Below are 22,739 nucleotides of genomic sequence, written 5' to 3'. Positions count from 1 at the left end.
AGCTATATAAAAAAAAAAAAAAAAAAAACAGATGTGTTGCTTTTGTCATCAAAATAAATTTTTCTTGAAATTTTATGAAATGCATATGGAAATGATTCTAAATAAAGTATGTCTTACAGAAAAATTCCATAAAGTTTCTGTTGCCTTCCCTTGGCATTAATACAGACTGATTGGTATCAATAATTCCAAATATCCATTCTATTTCAATCAACTCATTCCATTGATTGCCATACAATCAGTGATTTGACATCTTTGTTATGTTGAGTTAAAATTTCATTAAAATTTTAAAATTAAGAAAAAAGTTACAAGCAAAAGAAAAGTTAAGTAAAGATGGATAGAAATAGAAACTCCATGTAAAAACTAGTGTTTTAAAGTTACAGAACTTCATGCATTATATCACACAAATTACTTCATGTTTTACATTCCTTCTTGACATCATTAACTGTTACACTTTACATTCCACTTTTCTCCATTATTTAAATTTTTCCCACTATTCCCCACCCCAACCTTCCCCAAAAGAATTAAACAGAATACCATTAAGTTATTTCATTCACCAGGAGCTGAACAAGAAATAAAGTATATATCAAAAAAGGTTAAAAACGATGGGAGTCAGTTTTTTTATATCTTAAATTGTTTGTATTGTAATACCCAAGAAGTTTTTCTCTTTCAGTACAGACTTATGAGGAGTTAAACTTTTTAAAACCATTATAAAAAGTTAAAGATTCAAACAACACATTTTTTAAACAGCAGAGAAAATTTCTTTAATAAGCTATATTACTTCCAAACACATTTCGCCTTGATCACAACAAAGTCTCTTCAGCAGACTTAATAGCCATACAACTTGTGAAACTTGTATCACCAACATCTTGATTTAGATAACAATTCACCTCACACAAAGCTGTATTTATCTCTCCTATCACCATATTCCAACATATATCAACCATCATTCCGACATTCATATTAACTATATTATTTTGCATGATTATTGCATAATGTTTTTTGATTCTTCTTTTTACCATATTTTTTTCTTTAAATATTTTAACTTTATCAATATTAATATTACAACCATTATCCCAACAATGACAAAATATTGGTGAATTATTATTTTTTAGCCTAATAGCTGCCAAATGTTCTGATATTCGCTTGTTGGTGTTTGTCACCAATTGATAATGTCACACCACTTGGTTCAATGAAGAAAGAACGGCGTCAGTTTATCTATAGTTTTATTTACAATATATGTATATTGTTTGTTACACTTCAGTATCGAACCGTATGATCAAAGGTCCATTATCTTCATGTTGGCCACTCATCGGAAAGTCTGTTCTTGGCAGTCACTGGTCAGAGAGAAAGTGTGTAGTTCAAAGTTTGCTTTTTGGCTCCTTTTTTGCTTGTGCCCTTTGTTGGCTTGAATCAGTATATTGCCAATGGGTGCAACTTTTAACTAAATTGGAGAAACAGGTTTTTTAACTTTTGCTTGGTTTCTCCAATGTAGAAACTCAGCACATCACATGTGCACATTATTCTATATACAACTCCTTCTAATTTCTCTCTCTCTATTTTTGGATCTATCATTGTTAACCTCAAAAGCATATTATTTTGAAAGGGAGCAAGTTTAATTTGTACACTATTCAACATTTTATTATATTTCTCAAACAAACCTTTAATACACAGGAAGAAAACACTGTTTTATTTCCTTATTTTCCCTAACATTATACCTATTTCTTAATTTTTCATACCATCCAAGTTTCAATCTTGAGAGATAGCCATTCAATAAAGTATTTCTTATTTATCTCCTTGACTTATTTTTCAAAACATCACTGTTGGTTGTTGTTGTAAAAACTTTTTAATTTCCCTTAAATACACATTTTCTTTATGGTTTCTAAGGCAATAAAATTTATAATGAATAACTTTTTTAGTATTGCATTGTTTTTCAAAGTTATTCATTATAAATCTTATTGCCTTAGAAACCATAAAGAAAATGTGTATTTAAGGGAAATTAAAAAGTTTTTACAACAATCAACAGTTTTTGAAAAATGGAGTAAAGGAGATAAATAAGAAATACTTATTGAACAGATATCCCTCAAGCTTTCTCCTATCATTTTCCAATTTATACTGAGATACATCAAAATTACATCTAGGCTTACGAGCTTGTATGTAGGTTCAAATTTTATTTTTAATATTCTGTTAACTAACTCATCTGCTGATGTTATTCTGTAATTAGAGTACTGGATATCGAGTAGTTTCTTTTTAAGGTAATGTTCTAAAGTTATACAAAAAATTCTGGAAAACCAACTAATAGTCTACGTTTTTCTCTGGGTTTATGAGTCTTGAATCAAATTTTTAAAATAGGTATTCTGCTATTTGACCAACCAATATAAATTTTTCTTCTTTTGTATCTATCCATTTTTCTTTATATATATTTTTAACTTCTTTATTTAAATTTGTAATTATTTGAGTTCTAGGATCCTCTTTTTAGGATTCTCTTTTAGTTCTAAGAAATATTCATTTTTTACTAATTCCAAGTTCTTGTTTCTTTCCCATTCATTATAAGTTGCTTTGCTTTATCTGCTCTAAGGACAGATTTTCTTCTTTTAAAAATTTATTAAAACTATATCATATTTTTTAAAATAATGCTTTGCTTTTTTATGTTATTAGTATTTTTTCTTCTCTGCTCCTATCTATTAATTCTACTCTTTAAAAAAAAATTGACATAAGGTTATATATTTGTTAAAATTATAGACTGAGGAGAGATCAGCGAGAATTTCATCTCCAAAATACATTTAAATAAAATATCTGAGAATTAATCGTCTTCTGAGTAATTCTTGAACTCAGGTGGGCGTTGGATTCAAAGGAGATAACATTTCGATTTATTTGTTCAAAAAAATCCCTTTTAAGTGGTTACAAAACAATGAAATTATAAGAAATTTATCTGAAAACTGTGTGACCAAGGCATCATTACTTTTTTATAATGCAAGTTAACAGTATATTCTATAAAACAGAAACATTCAATATTTATAGCAAATTTATAATTATGTAAACAAATCTCAAACATTTCTCCTTGATATTAAAATTAAAAGTCATTAATTCATGCAAGAAATTACTCATAAGAATCTCAAATCCAAGCAATTAATAAAATTTTCTTATCCATTTAGATTTAAAAAATTTCACAGTGTACTTTAAAAAAATAATATATAATAAAAGTTAGAAATGAGCAAACATCATTATCATGAAATTCAAATATTAACCAAATCTCAAATACCTTAAATACTTAGTAAACTGAATTACCTTATAAAACTTATTTAGTTAAATAATAAATATTAAATAAATTATTAACTTGTTTCATTTATTTCAATATATTAACAAAATAAAATAAAAAGTAAAAATAAAAATAACTTACTAAACTTTAAGAAATGAAACTTCAAAGTTTTAATTTTAAGTTTGAGTTTTAAAGTAGCTCAACTACAATAGATTAACAAATAATTGTTCTCATTCTCATCTGCTGCAGACTTTTGTTTAGGAAAACAAGAATTTGAAAATATTCAAGATCTAACCTGCTTCTTTTCCTGTCTCAAATTAAATTGAAGAGAGATATTGAAAAGACACTGGCTGTACACAGTGGCAGAACAAAGGGATACCATTGACAAAAAAATTAAACAACACATAATTTAAGGAAAAAATAAGACAATTACATGCTCTAATAATAAATTAAAACTTGAAAATAATAAATAAAATATAAATATTGTATTATAAAATGAAAATTGCATTTACCGGTCCCACACCATCAAATCCAACATCTTAAACATGGCCACTATAACTGTCACAAGTGTACCTCTTTCATGCTTTGTAATAAGTTCATTTTTCATTTCAGTTACAGAATTTTGTTGCCTCTACACAGTTCTTTGATGCCATGGTTAATAAATAAAGGTTACATTGGACTAAATGGAAAGTTTGTGTGCAGTTTTAACAGCTAACATTACTTAACATAGTTGTATGATTTAATTAATTGTAACAGTCATAAAATTTAACACATAACTGTTAACAAGAGATTTTATTCTTTGTTTAGAAGCTTATTTTAAACTTTTTACTTTGTATTTTGTTTGAATAAAATCAAATGGAAATGTCTTCAGATAAAAAGCATATCTGGCATGCATCTGTATGAATTTTGGAAAGGATATAATGTCATACAAACAGTAAAAAATAGGTTTGTGATGTGTATGGAAAGATGCTCTCAAACTTTAAACACGTCAAATGTGTAATAAGCCTGTTCATTAGTCATATGTAAATAAGTGGTTTTTGTAATTAAATAATACAGGCAAGAAGCTTTTTAATATATGTCAAATGTGCTTTAAAAAGTTCTGTTCAGAAAATTTTGAACTAACAGATAAACAATATATAGGGCATTCAAAAGATGTCAACAAAGAAAAACTGCAGGCAGAAATTGTTAAAAATCAATGAAAAACACAATATGTAAAACCAAACAAAAAAGCACTGAAAACATACGAACATAACATGAGAGCGAGAAATGCATCCAAATGTAAATGAAAGTCATTTTTTCAGTGCATGCACAGTTCAAACTCTAAAGCATCATTTGAAATCAGCAGAGACAAACTTTTGTCAAAATTTAGCATTTTAACTCTGAAACATTCAACATTAGTCGTTTGAAGTATGAGGTACCACTATATTTAAATATTTTTAATTTTGAGTTAGTCCCTCTCCCTTTGAGTACTTCTGTATCTGCCACTGTGACTGTATATGTAGCATGATATTGGGAGTATTCATAGTATTTCAATTTATTTTCTTATCAACATAATATTTGAAATCGAATATTTTCTAATATTTAAATATTCACCCATGTGTAAAAAATAAGACTCACTTTCTTTTCATAAGCTTGAATAGTTTTTTTCCTCCCTGTTTTCTTTTTATCTTGTTCATCATCAAATTTATCAATTACTTCATATTTATATTTATCAATATTGTCTCCAATAGGTAGTAAATTTTTCATCTAATTCACCTATACAATTAAAATAATATTGTTATTTTCTTAAGAATTCCCACCAAAAAATTGTATTTAAAATATATATTAAGGATTAAACTTTCTCACTCTTATTAACAACAAACAGTAGCATCCACTTATATTAAAACTAATAAATTTCAGAGAGTATAGGAACCAAATTCTTTTAATAAAAAATTTTTAAAATTTTAAATAGTAATTATAACAAACAACTTACTCATTGAAGTGTCTGACAGTTTTTCTATGATAATGAATAAATTATTTACTATATGTTATAACTATATGCTATATGTTGCAATGTTTTATTTTGTACCTTAATTTTATATAGAAGATACTATAAAAAAATACTGATACAATGTAAATTTGTAAAAATCTTTTTTTCAAAAAACAACCTTTAATTTCTGTCTTTAATTCCATACTAATACATTAAACAAACCAAAAAATTTTTAAACATATTTACAACTATTTTACAAAACAGAATTATATATATAAAAATAATTGCATGTCTGATCTAAACCTTTATTTTAAGAAAGTTCTCATTCAGAGCCCCATTAAAGAGAATAAATTTGTCTTAATAACTTGGATAATATACTGAATATTTTAGAAATAAATCATGATATTTACTACATTATAGAAAATATTGATTTGATACCAACTGGACCAGTTTTTTTTACTATCTTATTTCTCAGTAGTTAGATAATATCTAAAATGTCATCTTGTAGCTATCTATCTATTAAAAAATATCAGACACTCAATAAATATATGAACATAAAAAAAAGATATTTAATTTGCTTTGTATGTGAATAAAAACATGAAAAATCACTTATCGTCAATGGTAGTATTTTTATGGGGCAAAAATTTCTATTAAATCAATCATATACAATAAATAAAACTATCATATGCTTTAAAAACATACCAATTTTATGTAATTTCTCACAAGCCTTCAATGCTGCTGCCATTTTTGCATGTCGTTTCACACTCATTACAGGACTCTATTAAAATATTTTTCAACAATTATTAATGCAATATATTTATTAAATATCAAGTAAAATTATATGAAAAATCAATTTTTACAATGCAAATAATGCAATATAAACAATGCAAAGTGTAAAACTTAAAGTAAAACTGATCTTAACTTTTATTAATAAACACTAATAAGACATTGTTTAAAAATCAATTTCTTTAAAAAAGATCTTCCTTTTTAAAAAATAATTGATGAAACTTCACAGTTAAGAACAATAAGTTTAAACAATTGTTATTTTATCTGGACCGCATCAATTATTATTCATCAATTATTTTTTAAAAAGGAAGATCTTTTTTAAAGAAATAGATTTTTGAACAATATAAAGAAGCTGCACCATTGATATTACATATCTGTTACTTATAAAACTAATAAGACAGCAAGTTAAGAACATGGGATGATGTTTTTAAGTCTGTGTTATAAGTGTTCTATCTATAATCTATTGAAATTAATAAATAACTATATAAGCCTATTTGCATTGCTGTTACAATTTTTTAGACAAATCACACACCTTCTCATTTTTTGATTAACTCTTAACGCTACCAGAATGTATTTTGTCATTTTCTCACCTGCTTTAGCCAGATTACATAGTCTGTTTTGAACTTTACAATATCAAAATATTAATTTCATAATTTAAAATATTAATCTGTAAAATTTTTAAAATATAAATTATTACAGCTGCCATAGAAAATTATATTTATGTCACAATAATAAAAAAATTCATTAAGAAGTCATTGAAGACATTAACAGTACCTAATGTTGATTTTCATTTTAAGATCCTAAGTATCAAAATACAGTAAAACCTCAATTTAACAGACTAATTTAAGCAAGGGGCAAACGTTAAAGCTGAAAGTGTTATATAATAAAGTTTTTAACATGTGTGAGAATCCAGGGACTTTTTTGTATAAATTTTTAATGAAAAGATGTTTTTTAGAAACCCTTCAACTCCTTGGGAAACTCCTTTCCCACGGAGTTGAAAACAGGAAGCGATCGAATATTAACTTAATTGTAAACAAGTCCTTTCCCCTTGCATTAACCTGTGAAAATAATGAAAATATGTTAAAACAATCAATTGTAAAGTGTAAGAAAGTTGACACTTAATTTAGTCTAAGGAGGAAATCTAAAAACAATCGAAGGAAATACTAAACCTACTAATCGACTTTGTTTAGTTTTCATTGTCCAGCAATGACACATCAAAGGTGTCATTGCTGCCAATCAAAATGATCACCTGATCAGATGTATGGGCACTGTATGGGGATATAATGGCCAGGCACTCCTTAGTCAGGGCAGACATCCTCAGAAGTATAGAAAGTCTCAGTTCGTCCTGCCATACAACAGTGGACATCCCTAAAAACCATAGACAGACTTGGCTCATCCCACCATAATCATAGTCCCCAAAGGATTACATTGATATTTGTTTGTGTCTTGTGCAAAGTTCCTCCCCTGGTCCTCCACAGATAATCTACAACAGACATCACTCTTAAAGAGGTATGCCATACAACTGATCTTATGTAAACTCTATATCTCAGGCAGAAATAGGTTTTGGTAGGCATAACGATCACTTGATAGTAAAAATGCTCTCTACTGATTTGTACCAGATTGAGGAAACTGTATTCTCTCACTTAGATTTGTGTTTGTAACCTTTAGCTTTATTAAACTTGTTGAATTTTAAAATGACTCCACTTACTCAGCCTTAACACCTTGCTAACCCTCTTCACTTGATTCCTAGCCCTCCTATTTTGATACAGCCATCCAGTGACAACGTGAGCAGGTTTTACCAACCTGTTGCCGACCAAAGGGGTTTAGAGGTTGACACACTACCCCTGGCTTCTCTCACATGTTAAAAATTGACAAATTTTTGACATTGACAAAGTTTATCCATTTTTACTTATATAGCTTTGTCTAAAAATAGTAACAGCAATGCAAATATGCTTATATAGTTATTTATTACTCATTTTAATGTTCTGTTTAAAATTCTGAACTACATAAAACTTGTTCTTTATTTCAAAATTATATGTTTATATGTTTCTAATGTTTGAATATGAAAATTTAGCCAATATGAGTATAACCAATTTCGTGCTGTTCAATTTTTTCTGTTTTGAATCTTCTAATGTTTTAAGAATTATCATATTCTTAACATGTCAGGTATATAACATAACATAACTTATTCATTTCAAAGAAGGTAACATTATTTCAATAGTTATAATTCATCTATAAGAATATTATGATAAATAATATTGAAGGCTTGGATTTGGATAAGCCAACAGTGTTAAATCTGGTCTACCTCAAGAGGATCCATATTCACCATATCTTTTTGTTATTATTCACATGATATTGATGGAATTTTTGACAAACCAACTGATGGTTTGCAAGTAGAGAATATGATTGTTCATTAATTACATGCTGATGACTTATTATTGGCACCAAATAAAATGGCAATGCAAAGAAAATCTAATACAATTAATGGATACTTAAAGAAGTTGCAATTAAAAAATAAATTTTAAAAAAATCTAATATTGTAACTTTTTAGAAATAATAAAGATTATCAAAAAACAAAAAAATATTTTTAGATACTAAATTAAACTCACAAAGTTAAATATTTATACCTTTTGCTACCTTTTATCCAAAAAATATAAAATTAAGATTTAAAAAAAATTAAGATTAAGATATTCATTCTTGAAATTTTTGCCTCTACATGATATACAAGGCTCAATCTTAAGTAGTATACTTTTCTCCACATATATTGACAATTTAAATTCTAAAGTTGTGGCTTATGCAGACAATACTAAATTATTAAATCACAATCTGGATGTTCTACAATTAGATTTAAATAAACTTACCACCAAATTCAATAAAGTTAATCTTTCAATAAACATGCAAAAAACTGTTGTAATGTGCTTCTCTTTGCTTTGTAACCATCCCCTCCCATCTCTGTCTTCCAATCTGGTCTATGGCTGCTCCATCTCTGATTTCCAAACTTTTGCACAAACTTGTTAAATTGTATTTATTATTAAATAAATTATGTAATTGCCACAAACTCAATCTCACTGTTGCCTGTATATGCAGCCAACTTAAAGAACAAAATATTTTGATTGTAATTCTTTTTTTATAAATATTTTAATGGTTTATTAAGCACTCACTGATTTTATCTAAAAATATCCAGTTGATCTATCCGTGATTCTCTTGTATATTCACCCCCATCTGTATTTAACAATATCACACAAATCTATTTTTTATCATATCACTGAAAGTATAAAACCAGTAGAACATTTACTACATGAAATCTCATCCATTTTAAAAGAAAAGTCAAAATATTTTATATTAGTGATGTATTTATATTTTATTTTATTTTAGGTTTTTTAGTAAGAATTTTTTTAAAATCCTTTTATTATAATGCTGTATGCAATATTGTTTGACTTTTTATAATATATATAATTTGTATTTTTATGTTTTTTAATTTTATTGTCTTCACTTTTATTATTATTATTTTTTTATAAATTTTAGAAAAATTTTCATGCATTAATGCACAGTAATGCATGAAAATTAATGCACATATACAGTATTATTTCATAAATCATGTTTTTTATACTTTGTTATTTTTTGGTTTTAACCATAATTCAGTATTGAGGCTTTTGTTAAAGGGTGGTGGATATTCTCTTGTCAACTGACAGTTCCTAATTATATACAATATAAATTTAGGGGTTACATTTATATGACATAATAAATTTTCATCATCATCTCATTATAAAAAAAAAGTCTAAAATAAGTCTAAAATAATTTAAGTCTAAAATAAAAATAATTAAATTTATTTAATTACAAAGATGAAAGTTTTTAATATTGGAATTCAATTTAAATCATTAGTCATTTATCTACAGCTTTTGTGTGCAATCTGGAAACTTAATTGGTTATATACATTTTACAGAAACAATCCAAGGTGCCTTTATTCAAAACTTTTTTATCTACAGAAAACAACACTTGGATGTGCCTTATGTAGTGAATATAATAGATTTAATATGCTTCCTTTTATTTTGAAGTGTATTAAGTTTACATGAAAATAGTACATATAGATAACCAGGTTATTGGAACAATTTTGGCATATCAATGTTGATTTTGCACTGAAACTAAGCTACACAATATATTAAAATGGTATGAATTATTTTGGAAATTTTTGAGGATAGACAAATGGAATTTTAATTATGGAATTTTGATGAGTAATGTGTTTACAGCAGCAACATTGAGTGATCATCAGCTTTTGTTAAATTCAACATATCATGCCTAGTACATTGTTCTCTTGGATAGAGAGAATATAAAACTATAATAAATTTAAATATTAATACTCAATTAAGGAGGTTACTATTACAACTTAGATTAAATAAAAATTTGATTTATTGTTATTCTAAAAAATATTTGAGATTTGATGAGTCAATATAATTGTGGAAAAAAATTTTTTATGTATCACTTAAAAGAATGTAATTTTTCAATCAATTTTTAATAGGTTTGATATTAACCAAATTTTTATATCAAGTTCAAAAATCATAATAAAATGTTTGTTTATAAGATATTTAATTTTTTAATGAAAATTGTAAAATTTATTTAACTATTGATTTGTGTATCTCCCCCTTTAACAAAAAAAAAAAAAAAAAAAAAAAAAAAACATTACCTTGAATAAAACATTGAACTGAACAACTTAATTTTTCATTTTCAAGCAATAATGTTAATTTTATTCTAAATAACAAGCTTTATACTTACTGCAACTATTTCATTTAATGGTGAATTTGGAGGAAGACGTAATAAACATATATAGCCTAAATCTGAAGAATTATCATCAAAATTTAAACAAACAGTTTCAAGTCTCCAATGTGGTATTAACTGTGAAGTTTTATCACATGGAAGTTTTGCACAATACCTACAATAAAAAAAAAAATAATTTTAATACCTTATTATAAATAACAAAAAAAAAAAAAACAATTTCATTCTTAACAATACATAATGAATATAGCATTTAAATAATTAGTTAAAGAGGAGAAAAAAAATATTAACTAGTGTTCTCTTGGAGATATAACACATTCTTAGAAAAAAATTCAAAATATATGTATTGAGAGTCATGGCAGTGAGTTCCTGCCATGTGAAAAATTTGCTGGCTGACTATATATACAGGAATCAGAGTTGACAATTTTCAGGAGTCAATTTCTCCACCCCCAAATGTCTAAATTAATTCCGAATATATCCTTCAAAATGTAATTTTTTTCTTAGGTAGTTTGCAAAATTTCAAGATTTTTATAAAGCAGTTGCCAAAATATAAGCAATTGAAAAGTGCAAAAAAAAAAAAAAAAAAAAAAAAAAAAAAATCACCAAAAAAGCTGTATTTTTTTTATTCATCCAGTACTGCAGACACTTGTAGAGAAAGAATTACTGGGTCTACAAAGCTCAAATTTTAAATTTAAGCTATTCTCGTTATCAACGAGGTGTTTGTGAAACTTCTGGGTCATTGGGTCAAAGTTCACAAGAGTTTCCCCCAGAGTTATTTGTTTTACAGCTTAATTTTATGCTTATAAAGATAAAATTGCATTGAAACAAATGAATTTTATTCAAAATGTTATGCAAAATAACAAGCTCAAATTCATGCAAATTAAAACTTTTTATAACGATTTTTCTAAACATTATATTGAAAGCATTAGTTGACAGCACATTGGTCAGCAATGTCTTCAGTTGACACTGACTGAAATGAACATTGAAAGCATTTAACTGGCAGTGTATTTGGCAGAGCATTGGTTGGTGATGCATTCAGTCAGTGCTAACTGAAATGAATATTGAAAGTGTTCAGTCAATGATGTACAATTCATAAGACATAAGATGGTGTAATAATACAATTATTAAATAAAAAAACAATTGATATTCAAACAAACATCTGAGATGTAAAAATATTGTTTCGAGTAAAAACTTATGCCAATTTAGATGACAGTCAAAATTTTTCTTAGGAGTTTTTCTTTGATAAAGATAAGCTTAGTGTTTGGAAGTGGTACCCATAATTTTTTTACTTGTATTATTCTTTTCTACATCTTGCTTCAAAGCACCAAGCTTATGTGAGAACCTGGAGTTAATGAACAAGAGTTTAAATCAGAAAAAAAAGGAAATTTTGTCAATACAATGTTGTCGGCAGTGATAATTGTCAACTTTTCTACCTGAAAGCATCTCGTCTCGTGTTCTCAGCACCAAAAGAGATGCTTTCCTGCAACTTTCTGACCTCCTGGCTGTATTCTGCAGTTCTAAAATAAAAAATGAACGGCCGATTCAGGCAGTCATTGCCAGTTCCCTCAATGGTTAGTTGTTGCCAATTCCTCCACAAATCAATGAGTCATCACCAGTTCTTCAACCACTCTGCCGATAGGCATTATCAGAGGAGGTGATGGTATTCCTCTATCTTCGAACTGCCCCCTAGTGCCGAACTCTTGGGTGTCAACACTTTCATAAAGATGATCATCTCCTCTAGATCAGTTTCATGCTCATAAGTATAAGGTTTTGCTTCTATTTTTATTCATATGGCTGAAAGGATTTTCTTCAAATTATACAAGAATAAGGTAATGCTTGTTTTTATTCATATTGGCCACAACAAGACAATAGTGTCTATTGTTGTTAAAATGTTAACACAAATCAAGAAAATCCTTTCACTATCGGTTGATGCAGGTTCAATGATTTTGAGAGATGAGTAAAGTTTCTCTGCATTTTCACTATGTTTGGGGCCAACACCAACATTTTAATTTCTTCTGCTTTGACTTTTACTATTGTTTGAATATTAATTAAAATCTTCATAACTTCAGCTCATTTTTCCCCAAAGCTTTGAAGCCTAAAAATGCCAAGAATTTTCAAAGGTTCGAAGGTTTCAATTGCTATCCTTACATCAGGCTAGAAATTAAAGCTATTTGTAAATATACAGGAATTATTTTCGGACAATTTTATGACTGGGGAGTGTGTTGACTGCTGCTATATCGAATGTAGCCAGTTTGGTTGTTGGGTAACGCAATTGAGGACTTTACAATTAAAGAACACATGTTGGACAAGGAAATAAATGTAATAAAAAAATAACTTTAAAAATGGCAAACAACTTACAGACTTAAACGGTATTCTTACAACTATACAAAACACTTAAATGTTATATCAGGTTGTCATATCCTATTGATACAATTAATTGACAAAATTGGCATTCTTTGTTAACAAACACTTGATCAAAAATGAACTAACAACAAAATTATTAAGACTCCGAGCCGTGAATTAATCATCTCAGTTAGTAAGCCTAATTCTCACGTGTAAGTTTACATAAAATCTTCGTTAGTTGGGACCAATTCCTGGCCGATATGGTTGGATTTTCCTTTTCATATGGAACGGTTCAATCTTCATTCGTTACTGTTCGATTCTTACCTAACCTCCTCCACTTGTCCAGATGGGAGCTTCCAAGTCTAGTCCGGTCACCTCAAGTCCTCGAAGGAAGGAAAAAAGTCTCTAACCAGTGTAACATGTACTTTTATAGTTTCCGTCATCCGGGTACCTTGCTATACATGTGATCCTCTCCAGACCAATCAATTTCACTGCTGTGGTGACCTCAACTGTGATATGCGTAACAATCAAGAGAACAAGGAAAACCCAACACAATTTCAGTTAATAACAGAAAGTTATTACACACTAATACATATATATATATATATATATATATATATATATATATTTAGTTGTTTAAAAAAAAAAAAAAAACAATAGTGGTGGAGCACTACAGGAGAAAAATAAATGATGATTGAATCTTACATCATAAAAGTCTCACTCCTTCCCCCATCATCAGCTACTGTCATATACAAAAAATCCCTCACCAGAAACTACTGGCATAATACTTGAATGGTCTATATAGATAAATTGTGAAAAAATAAATAAAAATAGAACTACAATCACATGACGACCAGCTGAATCAAAAATCAATTCTAGCTTTTGAAATATAATTTACAATTTTATATTATTTTATAATTTAAAATTTTAGTAGTACAGAACTATTAACCTATCTTAACTATTATATAAAAATTAAGGGACAAATTGTTGTTTTTCTTGTGCCATCTCAAAGGTGGCAACAAACATCGATGATATGTTTGTTCAAATAAACATTCAGTTTCTCTTTCAGTTCATCTCTTGATGTTGTCTAACTATCCAATTCATTAAATACAGAATATTTAAATATCCAACATACCCCAGGAATTCTAAAATGTAGATAAAACAATTTTGGAGAATTGTTTGCCTGCATCTTTACTTGAAAGTAAAAATATACAAGAATAATTGACTTCCACCTCTAGTCAACAAGAGAACTCATCTTACCTACTATCTGAAGAAACCATGGCATAGTTCTTAAAGGATTGCCTTAAAAGGTTTCAAGGGAGTAGTCAATCTGGAACAAAAGCTAAAAAACAGATAGAAAATGTCTTCTCTCATTTCCTCAGGTGCCTTTCATTTACATAAAGGTGATGTTTCATTATATCCTTCAATATTGCCATTTCAAGTAGTTGTGTATCATCTTTAATAACAAGATAGGAAAGTATGGTTGCCATTTACTGAAGTATGAACTTGGTCAGGAAATTTGTCCAGTAAACAGCAACCATACGAGTCATGTAATTCAATTAAGCTACACCTGATATGTTTATTTTTAAATAAAATAAATTTAGATATTTACTGGACAATCCTCACACATAAGGTAAAAATTAAAAAATCTAATTATGTTATATAAATACAAGTATCCCTTGATTAACATGGTAAATTTTTCAGCTAGATGCTTTTGATAAGAAATCTTCTTGTCTAAGTAAAGTCAAATAACATGAAAACTAGTAGAATTACGGCTCTAAAATGAAGAATATAGCTATTTTTTAACGTTTGTTTACATGCTGACTTTAATCACGTGAACTGGTTCTTCGCGGGAAAATCCCAACCAGATGGGTCTAAAAAAAAACTCTCATCTGTTGAAGTTGATTCAGTCATAATATAAATTACAAATTAGAGCGTAACAGGTGTAGAAACAAAAATTTTAAAGCCAATTAACAGCAAGAAGATCTTCCATAGACTTACTATAGGGAGGTCGAGTTTCCCGGCAATATTTATTGCTAGATAGTTTTAAAAATATATTTATTCACTTAAATATTGTCGAATTAGCTAATTTAAGGTCTAAGTGCATTAAATTAGTTAAAGCTAAAAAACGATTTAAAAAATGAATTTATTGTGATTGTTTACACTTCACTTGGAAGGTTGGAAGCAGGGCTTTTTGCGGTAATTTTTTTCCTTTCATAAGTCTGTGATTAGTTAAAGTAATGTCAACAAAGACAGAAGATACCCAATAAAACTGTAGAAGAAGTTTCCCTTTGATTGTTTTCAGTCAACTGTGTAGTTAACTGCAAAAATTTGCTGTAGAATGGTAGGGGGTCCTTTTTACTGAAATATTTATGGCCCAGGGGTGGTAACAAAACACTTATTGGCTTAAACAAAGTCAATCGACCTACAGAAGAGCGAATCAAAGCTAAGATCGTGAAAAACTCAAATATAATGCAAATTAATCAAATTTTTTTTTATTAATTACGCCTAAAGGTGAATCTTGCATCACCAATTAACGGCAAGTCACGTGACATACGCCTAAGGGTTAATTAATTAATCCCAATGCTACTGCTATATCTAAATCACATTAATCAAGTATAATATCAATGTTAAGTAAAGATAGCTGGTAAAGCCATGTTAATTGAAAAACTTCTGTTACATATACAGGGTGGGCCAGCGAAAACGAAACGGCAGAGTGTTCGTGTTCGTCCAAGCAAAGCGCTCGGACAGGTCGATTTTACTCTCAAGGGGACATCTTTTGCAATAAAGTTTTTGCGATTCTGAATACAACAGACAACAATAAATTTTAAAAACTCATTTATTTTGTATTAACTAAACAAACATTTATTTCAAAAAAAAATGTTTGTTTAGTTAATATTCAGAATCGCAAAAACTTTATTGCAAAAGATGTCCCCTCGAGAGTAAAATCGACCTGTCCGAGCGCTTTGCTTGAACGAACACGAACACTCTGCCGTTTCGTTTTCGCTGGCCCACCCTGTATAAAAGGATTGCCACATAATTGTTTTTTAATCAAATTTCAGGTTAATTAAATCCTCTTTAAGCAGGGGATACCTGTATACAAACTAATCTGTGATGCTAATGTCCAATTGAAATGACTGACTAAAAGATTATATAATGTAGTAGTTAATTACTAATGATATGAGGATGTTTTGGTAAAATTTTCATAGATTCTCTTATAAATATGACTTTGTTATATATAACAAAGGGAAAGTATGACAATCAGTCAAAAAGTTACCCCAAAGAATTTTACATTTTTGGACTCAGGACATTGAAACATTGAGAAATGCAAAAAAATTTGGAGGTTTTTTCTGTATGTGTGATTGTTTTGCAGGGAGTTTGTGTATTAGAGGATTAATGCTATTAAATTTTGGTGGTTAAGGTTGAGGGGTGGGGAGATAAAGAGGGTCATGCCATATCTCAAACAGGGTCAGACTTAATTATGATTTTACTCATTATTAGCATTTACAATTTTTTATAAAACCCATCCCTACCCTCAAAATTAAGCCTTCTTATATTTTAAATTATTACAAAATGACAAAAGTTCTTTTTAATAAAATATCATAAAAAATGGCGCCACCAAAATTTTAAATGTTGCTGGGAAAGTTAAGCAACTTGTTGCTGGAATTTTTATTGTATGTGAAACACATTAAACATTAAGATAAAATATAGTTATCCAAAAAATCTACAAGCATTTAAACACTTTTCAAAATATTTTTAAAGCTGAACTTTAAAAATAAGCAGAATTAAAATTTAATTATGTACTGTATATTTCCGCAGATAAGACGAGGTATAAATTTTTGTCAAAGTGTTATAGTTTTAGCATATATCTGTCCTATAAGACGACCCCCAAACTATCAATAGCCTATGAATTTAGTTTAGATCAGCGATCATCATCTGGATAATAATACTGTATGGCGTATACAGAATTATGTCCTATTCGTAATTTTTCAAATGAACAAATTTTATTTTCTGCCTTGCTACTTTTGCAAACGTTTGCACTTATTTGGGCATTCGGGTAATGACCTTGACTACTCACAAAAACTTCATATGGGCTATTCTATTTTGTGAACATTCCCTATTCTCTATTTGTAAATAATTATGGTTTGTCTGTTTTTTTATATTGGTTTTAATTTTTATAAATTTCAATCTAATTTTTTTTGTACCTGTCGTATAAGATGACCCCGGATTTTGGGAGCCTTTTTTTTATGATTCAACTATCATCTTATCTGCAGAAATATACTGTACATGTAAAAAAATTTTAATTCATTATATTAAAATTAGATATATATATTTATAGATCAGTACTTGAATAATTTTGATTTAATGTAATTATTATTATATTAAAAATTATCTACTCATTAAATTTACCAATTTATCAAAGATATGGCTGAGGTCATAGTGATGCGCGGTGCTCCATCTTTCTTTACAGGCATGTATGGAGGTAATATATCATCGTCTATTGGATAAGGCATATCTTCTGATGTTTCTGTTCTTTGGTGGCAATATTTCATGAGTATCTTTAAAAATTAGACTTCATTAATATCTTGTGCAAAATATCATCATCTTTAATGTTCTTCATCTACATATTTTTATAATTTAGAATAAAAGATTTATGATTATTTATTTATGAAGAAACAAAACAAAAAATTGCAGGGCAATGGAATAAAGTATATATGTGGAAATTTAATTGTGAATGAAAATTATAACAATATAAGTTGTATTATTAGAAATTATACATTTTATAAATTAATATTATACTAACAAAATTTTAATTACATATTCTAAATATAATCAAAATTAGTCAAAACACTCACACAACCAAAAATCCAGCTCATGAAACAACAGTGGAGAAAATGGATGAACAAGAAAATAAACCAACATAAGCATGAGAATGGCATGCACAGAGATAAATTAGTATGAAATAATAAAATTAGATAAAATAATAAGAAATATTTATAAACCCTTATTAAATTCAGAATTATGGCAAATAGATAATACCATGGCAACATAATACTTGTTTAAAGCATTTTGATTATACTGTCATCATGTAAATGTTTATCTTATTCTTTTATCCAATTTATTTCTATGCGCATGCCGTTCTTGTGCCTATTTTGGTTTAAATTTAACTTAGAAAATTTGAATTTCTTTTTGAATATTTAATATGGCATTCAAAAATATGTATACCATTTTCAAATATTTAATGTTCTTTTTTTGTTTTTTTATAAAATTTTAATATTTCAAAGTTATGTTCTTTGTCTGGATGACATTTTATCAATGTCAAAAGTGCTTGTGTTGATAATAACTGTTTAATGCTGATACAGTAGTTATTTCTTGTTTTAATGGATAATATTTTGGTGTGGTGATCTAACCATTTTTATAATTAAAAACTATTAGATACAGTGGGTGATCGGTTAACGAACATAATCCGTTCCAAGACTTTGTTCATTATCCAAATTGTTTGTTAACCAATTATCGATTTACCATATCTATAATTGGTTTTTATGGGAATTACCATATCGATTTATCGGTTTTTATGGAAATTTGATTAATTTGTTCTGGAAACTCCAAAAAATAAAAAATATATACTTTCTCACTACATTTATTTATATGTAATAATAATAAAAATGCAAGACTGTGTATATATGTATTAGTCATGTTTTTTCTGTTTGTAGGGGTTAAAGAATCTGTCCAATGTTGATTGCTTTTCTCTCTTCTTCAGGATTTTTCCGAAATAATTAATAGCATTGTCATCGTAGAGATCCCCAAGCCTATTAACATCAAGTTGGTTTGGATGCCATTCTAAGACTGTTGTTTTGACATCCTCCCACTTCTTCAAAATGATCTTTAATAGCAGATGTTGGCATTGATCATATTCTTTTTCAGAATATATAAAACACATCTCGCTGAGTTTCTTAGTGTTCTTCACTTAAGCGTTCTTGGAGTTCTTCTGTCGTCAGATCAGTTTCAGATTCCATTATGAGCTCTTCAATGTCATCTTTATTCACCTCCAATTCCAGATCTCTAGCAGTTATCATAATTTCAGGGACATCTCTCTCTCTCCCTGAATGCAGGAGGGACACAGCTTTCGCCAAGCAGAATTCAACTATCATTGAGTGACTTCTGTCCATGCCTTTTGAATGAGCCTTATAGATTCAAGAATAAAAACGTTTTGGAAAGAAAAATTTGATAATGTGATCATTGAGGATAACTGGCATACTTCGAAACACCGATGAAACCGTGCTCGAATGTACAATTTCTTGAAACCTGCAATAACCTCTTGATTCATTGGTTGAATCGACGAAGTGGTATTTGAAGGAGGAAACTGAACTGTCAGCCAGGGAAATGTTAGACTTGGCGCTTATCGGAAAGATTGGTAAAAAGGCAGTTGGACTAGCGTAACCGGTTATGTAACAAAAGAACAAAGAGTGCACAAAGATTACACACAGTCTTGACTCACGGAAGGTCAGCGCTGGAAAGGGGAGAGTGAAATGAGGTCACCTTCCCCGAGGGGTCAACAATGCCACCAACCTTTTATTATGTCAGAACATCTACAAAACATCGCGATCGTTGATTCCAACACACCCCCTCAACGATTGATCGTTAATACAATCCGATATCGCGAGTAAATTTATTAACCTTATTCGCGTCTAGCGGCTTTGTTAACAAGTCGGCCGTCATCCGTTCACTCGGACAATAAATTACAGTAATTTCTCCCGAATTCTTTAAATCGCGTACAAAATGGTATTTTGTGTCGATATGTTTCGTGCGTTGTTGTGCTTTTCCTAATTCTAAAAGTCGTATACAACTTTGATTGTCCTCGAATATTTTGATAGGTGTCGTAATCGGTAGATTTATTTCTTCTAGAAGTCGTTTCATCCATACAGTTTCTTGAGTAGCTTCTGCCAAGGCTACATACTCCGCTTCGGTGGACGAAAGTGCTACACACTGTTGCTTTTTACTGACCCAATGGATAGGACTTCCTTTTAGCAAGAGCAAATATCCTGTGTTCGATTTGCGGTCTATACGATCGCCTCCCCAGTCGGCGTCTACATAACATTTAAGTTCTAATTCTTCGTCGATATTTCCTAATTTAAGTTTCTTCTTTTTGTCGAATTCAGATAACGAAAGATTCTTTTTACTTCCACCCAATCACTTTCCGAAGGTTTTGTTACTTTTCTCGCTAATATCGATGTACTTATCGCAATATCTGGACGCGAGTTAGTCGCTAGATATAATAAAGATCCAATAGCACTTCTGTATACATTGTTGTTTTTGAACGTATCAGGCATTTCATTTCTTCTTAAGTATCCTGTATCCATAGGAATATTAGACGGTCTTGAATCGGATAAGTTAAATTCTCGCAATTTATTTTCGATATATCTTTCTTGGTGGAGTGAAAATATTCCGTTCTCGTCTCTTTCAAATTGTATTCCCAGATAATATTTTAAGTCACCTAAATTCTTGATTTTAAACATATCCTTCATTTCGGTTTCAAATTCGGTTAACGTATGTTCGTCTGTGGCCATTGCTATTACGTCATCTACATGAATTGCTAAATACAAACATCTTTTATGGCCTCTGGTGTAAAGACAGGGATCGGCCACGCTTCTTCTAAATCCCTTAGATAGCAATGTTTCATTGAATTTTTTATTCCATTCATTCGCTCCTTGTTTCAAGCCATATATATTTTTCAATAATTTGCAAACCATGTCCGGTGATCCTTCTTCGTATCCTTCAGGTTGTTTCATGTATACCTCGTGTGATAAGTCTCCATTTAAGTAAGCCGTTTCGATGTCATAATGCTTAACTTTCATGTTCTTAATTCCGGCTATAGTTAGGAGTGTTCGAAGGGTGGCAGTTTTGATCACGGGGGCATATACGTCATCGTAGTCGAAGCCATACTTTTGTGTGTATCCTTGAGCGACTAAACGAGCCTTAAAACGGTTAACTTTATTGTTTTCGTCTCTCTTAATTTTATATACCCATCTGCTTCCTACTGCAGTTTTACCTGGAGGTAATTTCGTAATTTTCCATGTGCCGTTATTTTTCATGGCTGCTATTTCCTGATTCATGGCTTCGCTCCATTCTTTGGAATGTTTGCCTGCGATTGCCTCGCTATATTCTCTCGGTTCTACTGCATCCTCTGTCACTGATAAATTTATTGTTTCAATTAACCTTATAGGAGGTACTCCCTTAGTAGTTCTTTCCGATCTCCTTAAATGTATGCCAGATTCTTCCATTTCTTGTTCCCTTGTTTTCGTTTCGCATTCTTCTTTTAAATTCGTGTTATCAACAATTGTAACTTGTTTCGAATTTTCATTATCATCGTGTATATCGATTTCGGAGTCTCTGTGCTTGACGTTTTCCAGAAAGTGAACATTTCTGCTTATTGTTATCTTATCAGTTTTCGTGTCAATTAATCGATAAGCTTTCGATGCTCTCTCGTATCCTACAAAAATTAGTTTTGTGGCTTTAGGTTCTAGTTTCTTTCGATCTTTAGGTTTAATAACATAGGCTGAGCATCCAAAAATTCTTATATGCGAGAGGTTTGGCTTCTTTCCATGCCATTTTTCGAACGGAGTTGTTTCACTCGCTTTAGTAATTAATCTATTCTGTAGGTAATTTGCACTATTCACCGCTTCTCCCCAGTATTTGTTCGGTAATCGAGCATCAATTAACATGCATCTTGTCATTTCTGTCAGGTATCTATTCTTCCTTTCTGCTACTCCATTTTGTTGCGGGGAATAAGGTGCCGTAGTTTCCCATAGAATACCTTCATTTTTAAAGAACGTCTTTAAGTTGGTACTTGAAAATTCACCTCCTCTGTCCGATCTGATTCGTTGAGGAGTTCTTCCAAATTTTGTTTGTACATATTTAACATATTCCTTTATTTTATCGGGTACTTCACTTTTATGTTTAAGAAGATATATTTCGGTGTACCTACTGTAATCATCTATCATGGTTAAAATGTATTTGTTGCCTCTCGGTGTTGCTGTTTGCATTGGTCCGCATACATCAGTGTGTATTAATTCAAGTAATTGATAGGTTTTGGTTTCCGATTTCCTTGGAAAACTTTTAGTAGTCATCTTGGCCTCGATGCAATACTCACAAGGTTTGAATATGCGACATTTCTGAATATTTATTCCTGTAGCCAATTGTTTATTCTGCATCGAAATTATGGAGTTCATGTCACGGTGCCCTAATCTTCTATGCCATAAATGGATGCATTCCTTCATATCATTAACCACTGTAAGCGCTTTATGTGATTTATCAAGCTCATACAAACATGTGTTTGCTGTTGCCGATGCTACTGTTACTCCGTTTTTCTGGATAGAGCAAATGTTCCCTTCAAATTTTATGGTAAACCCTAATGTCGTTAGTCTTCTGACTGAGATTAAATTTCCTTTAAGGTGTGGCACATATAGCACGTCTTTCATATATATTCGACGTCGTTCGTTATTTTCATCCATGCAGGTTATCATTACATTGCCTTTACCTTCAGTGTATAGGGCTTGACCATTGGCTAGTATTACTCTCTCTCTATGTTTACTATTAATGGTTGTGAATAAATAC

The 22,739-nt window shown here is 29.6% G+C and overlaps 1 protein-coding gene across 1 annotated transcript in view; it reads right to left on the bottom strand.

The window, feature by feature from the left end:
- The window catches only part of LOC136983544 (endoribonuclease Dicer-like), a 73,753-nt gene that overhangs the window by 15,442 nt on the left and 35,572 nt on the right, over nt 1–22,739 (bottom strand). Inside the window, 5 exon segments of the mRNA XM_067280304.1 lie at nt 4,874–4,996; nt 4,998–5,011; nt 5,928–6,003; nt 10,782–10,938; nt 17,535–17,683. Of these exon segments, the coding sequence (XP_067136405.1) occupies nt 4,874–4,996; nt 4,998–5,011; nt 5,928–6,003; nt 10,782–10,938; nt 17,535–17,683 (519 nt within the window).

Source organism: Centruroides vittatus, unplaced genomic scaffold (genome assembly GCF_030686945.1).
Source record: "Centruroides vittatus isolate TY-2023 unplaced genomic scaffold, ASM3068694v2 contig_883, whole genome shotgun sequence".
In the NCBI taxonomy this organism is placed as follows: domain Eukaryota; kingdom Metazoa; phylum Arthropoda; class Arachnida; order Scorpiones; family Buthidae; genus Centruroides; species Centruroides vittatus.
This window is presented reverse-complemented; position numbering and strand designations above follow the sequence as displayed.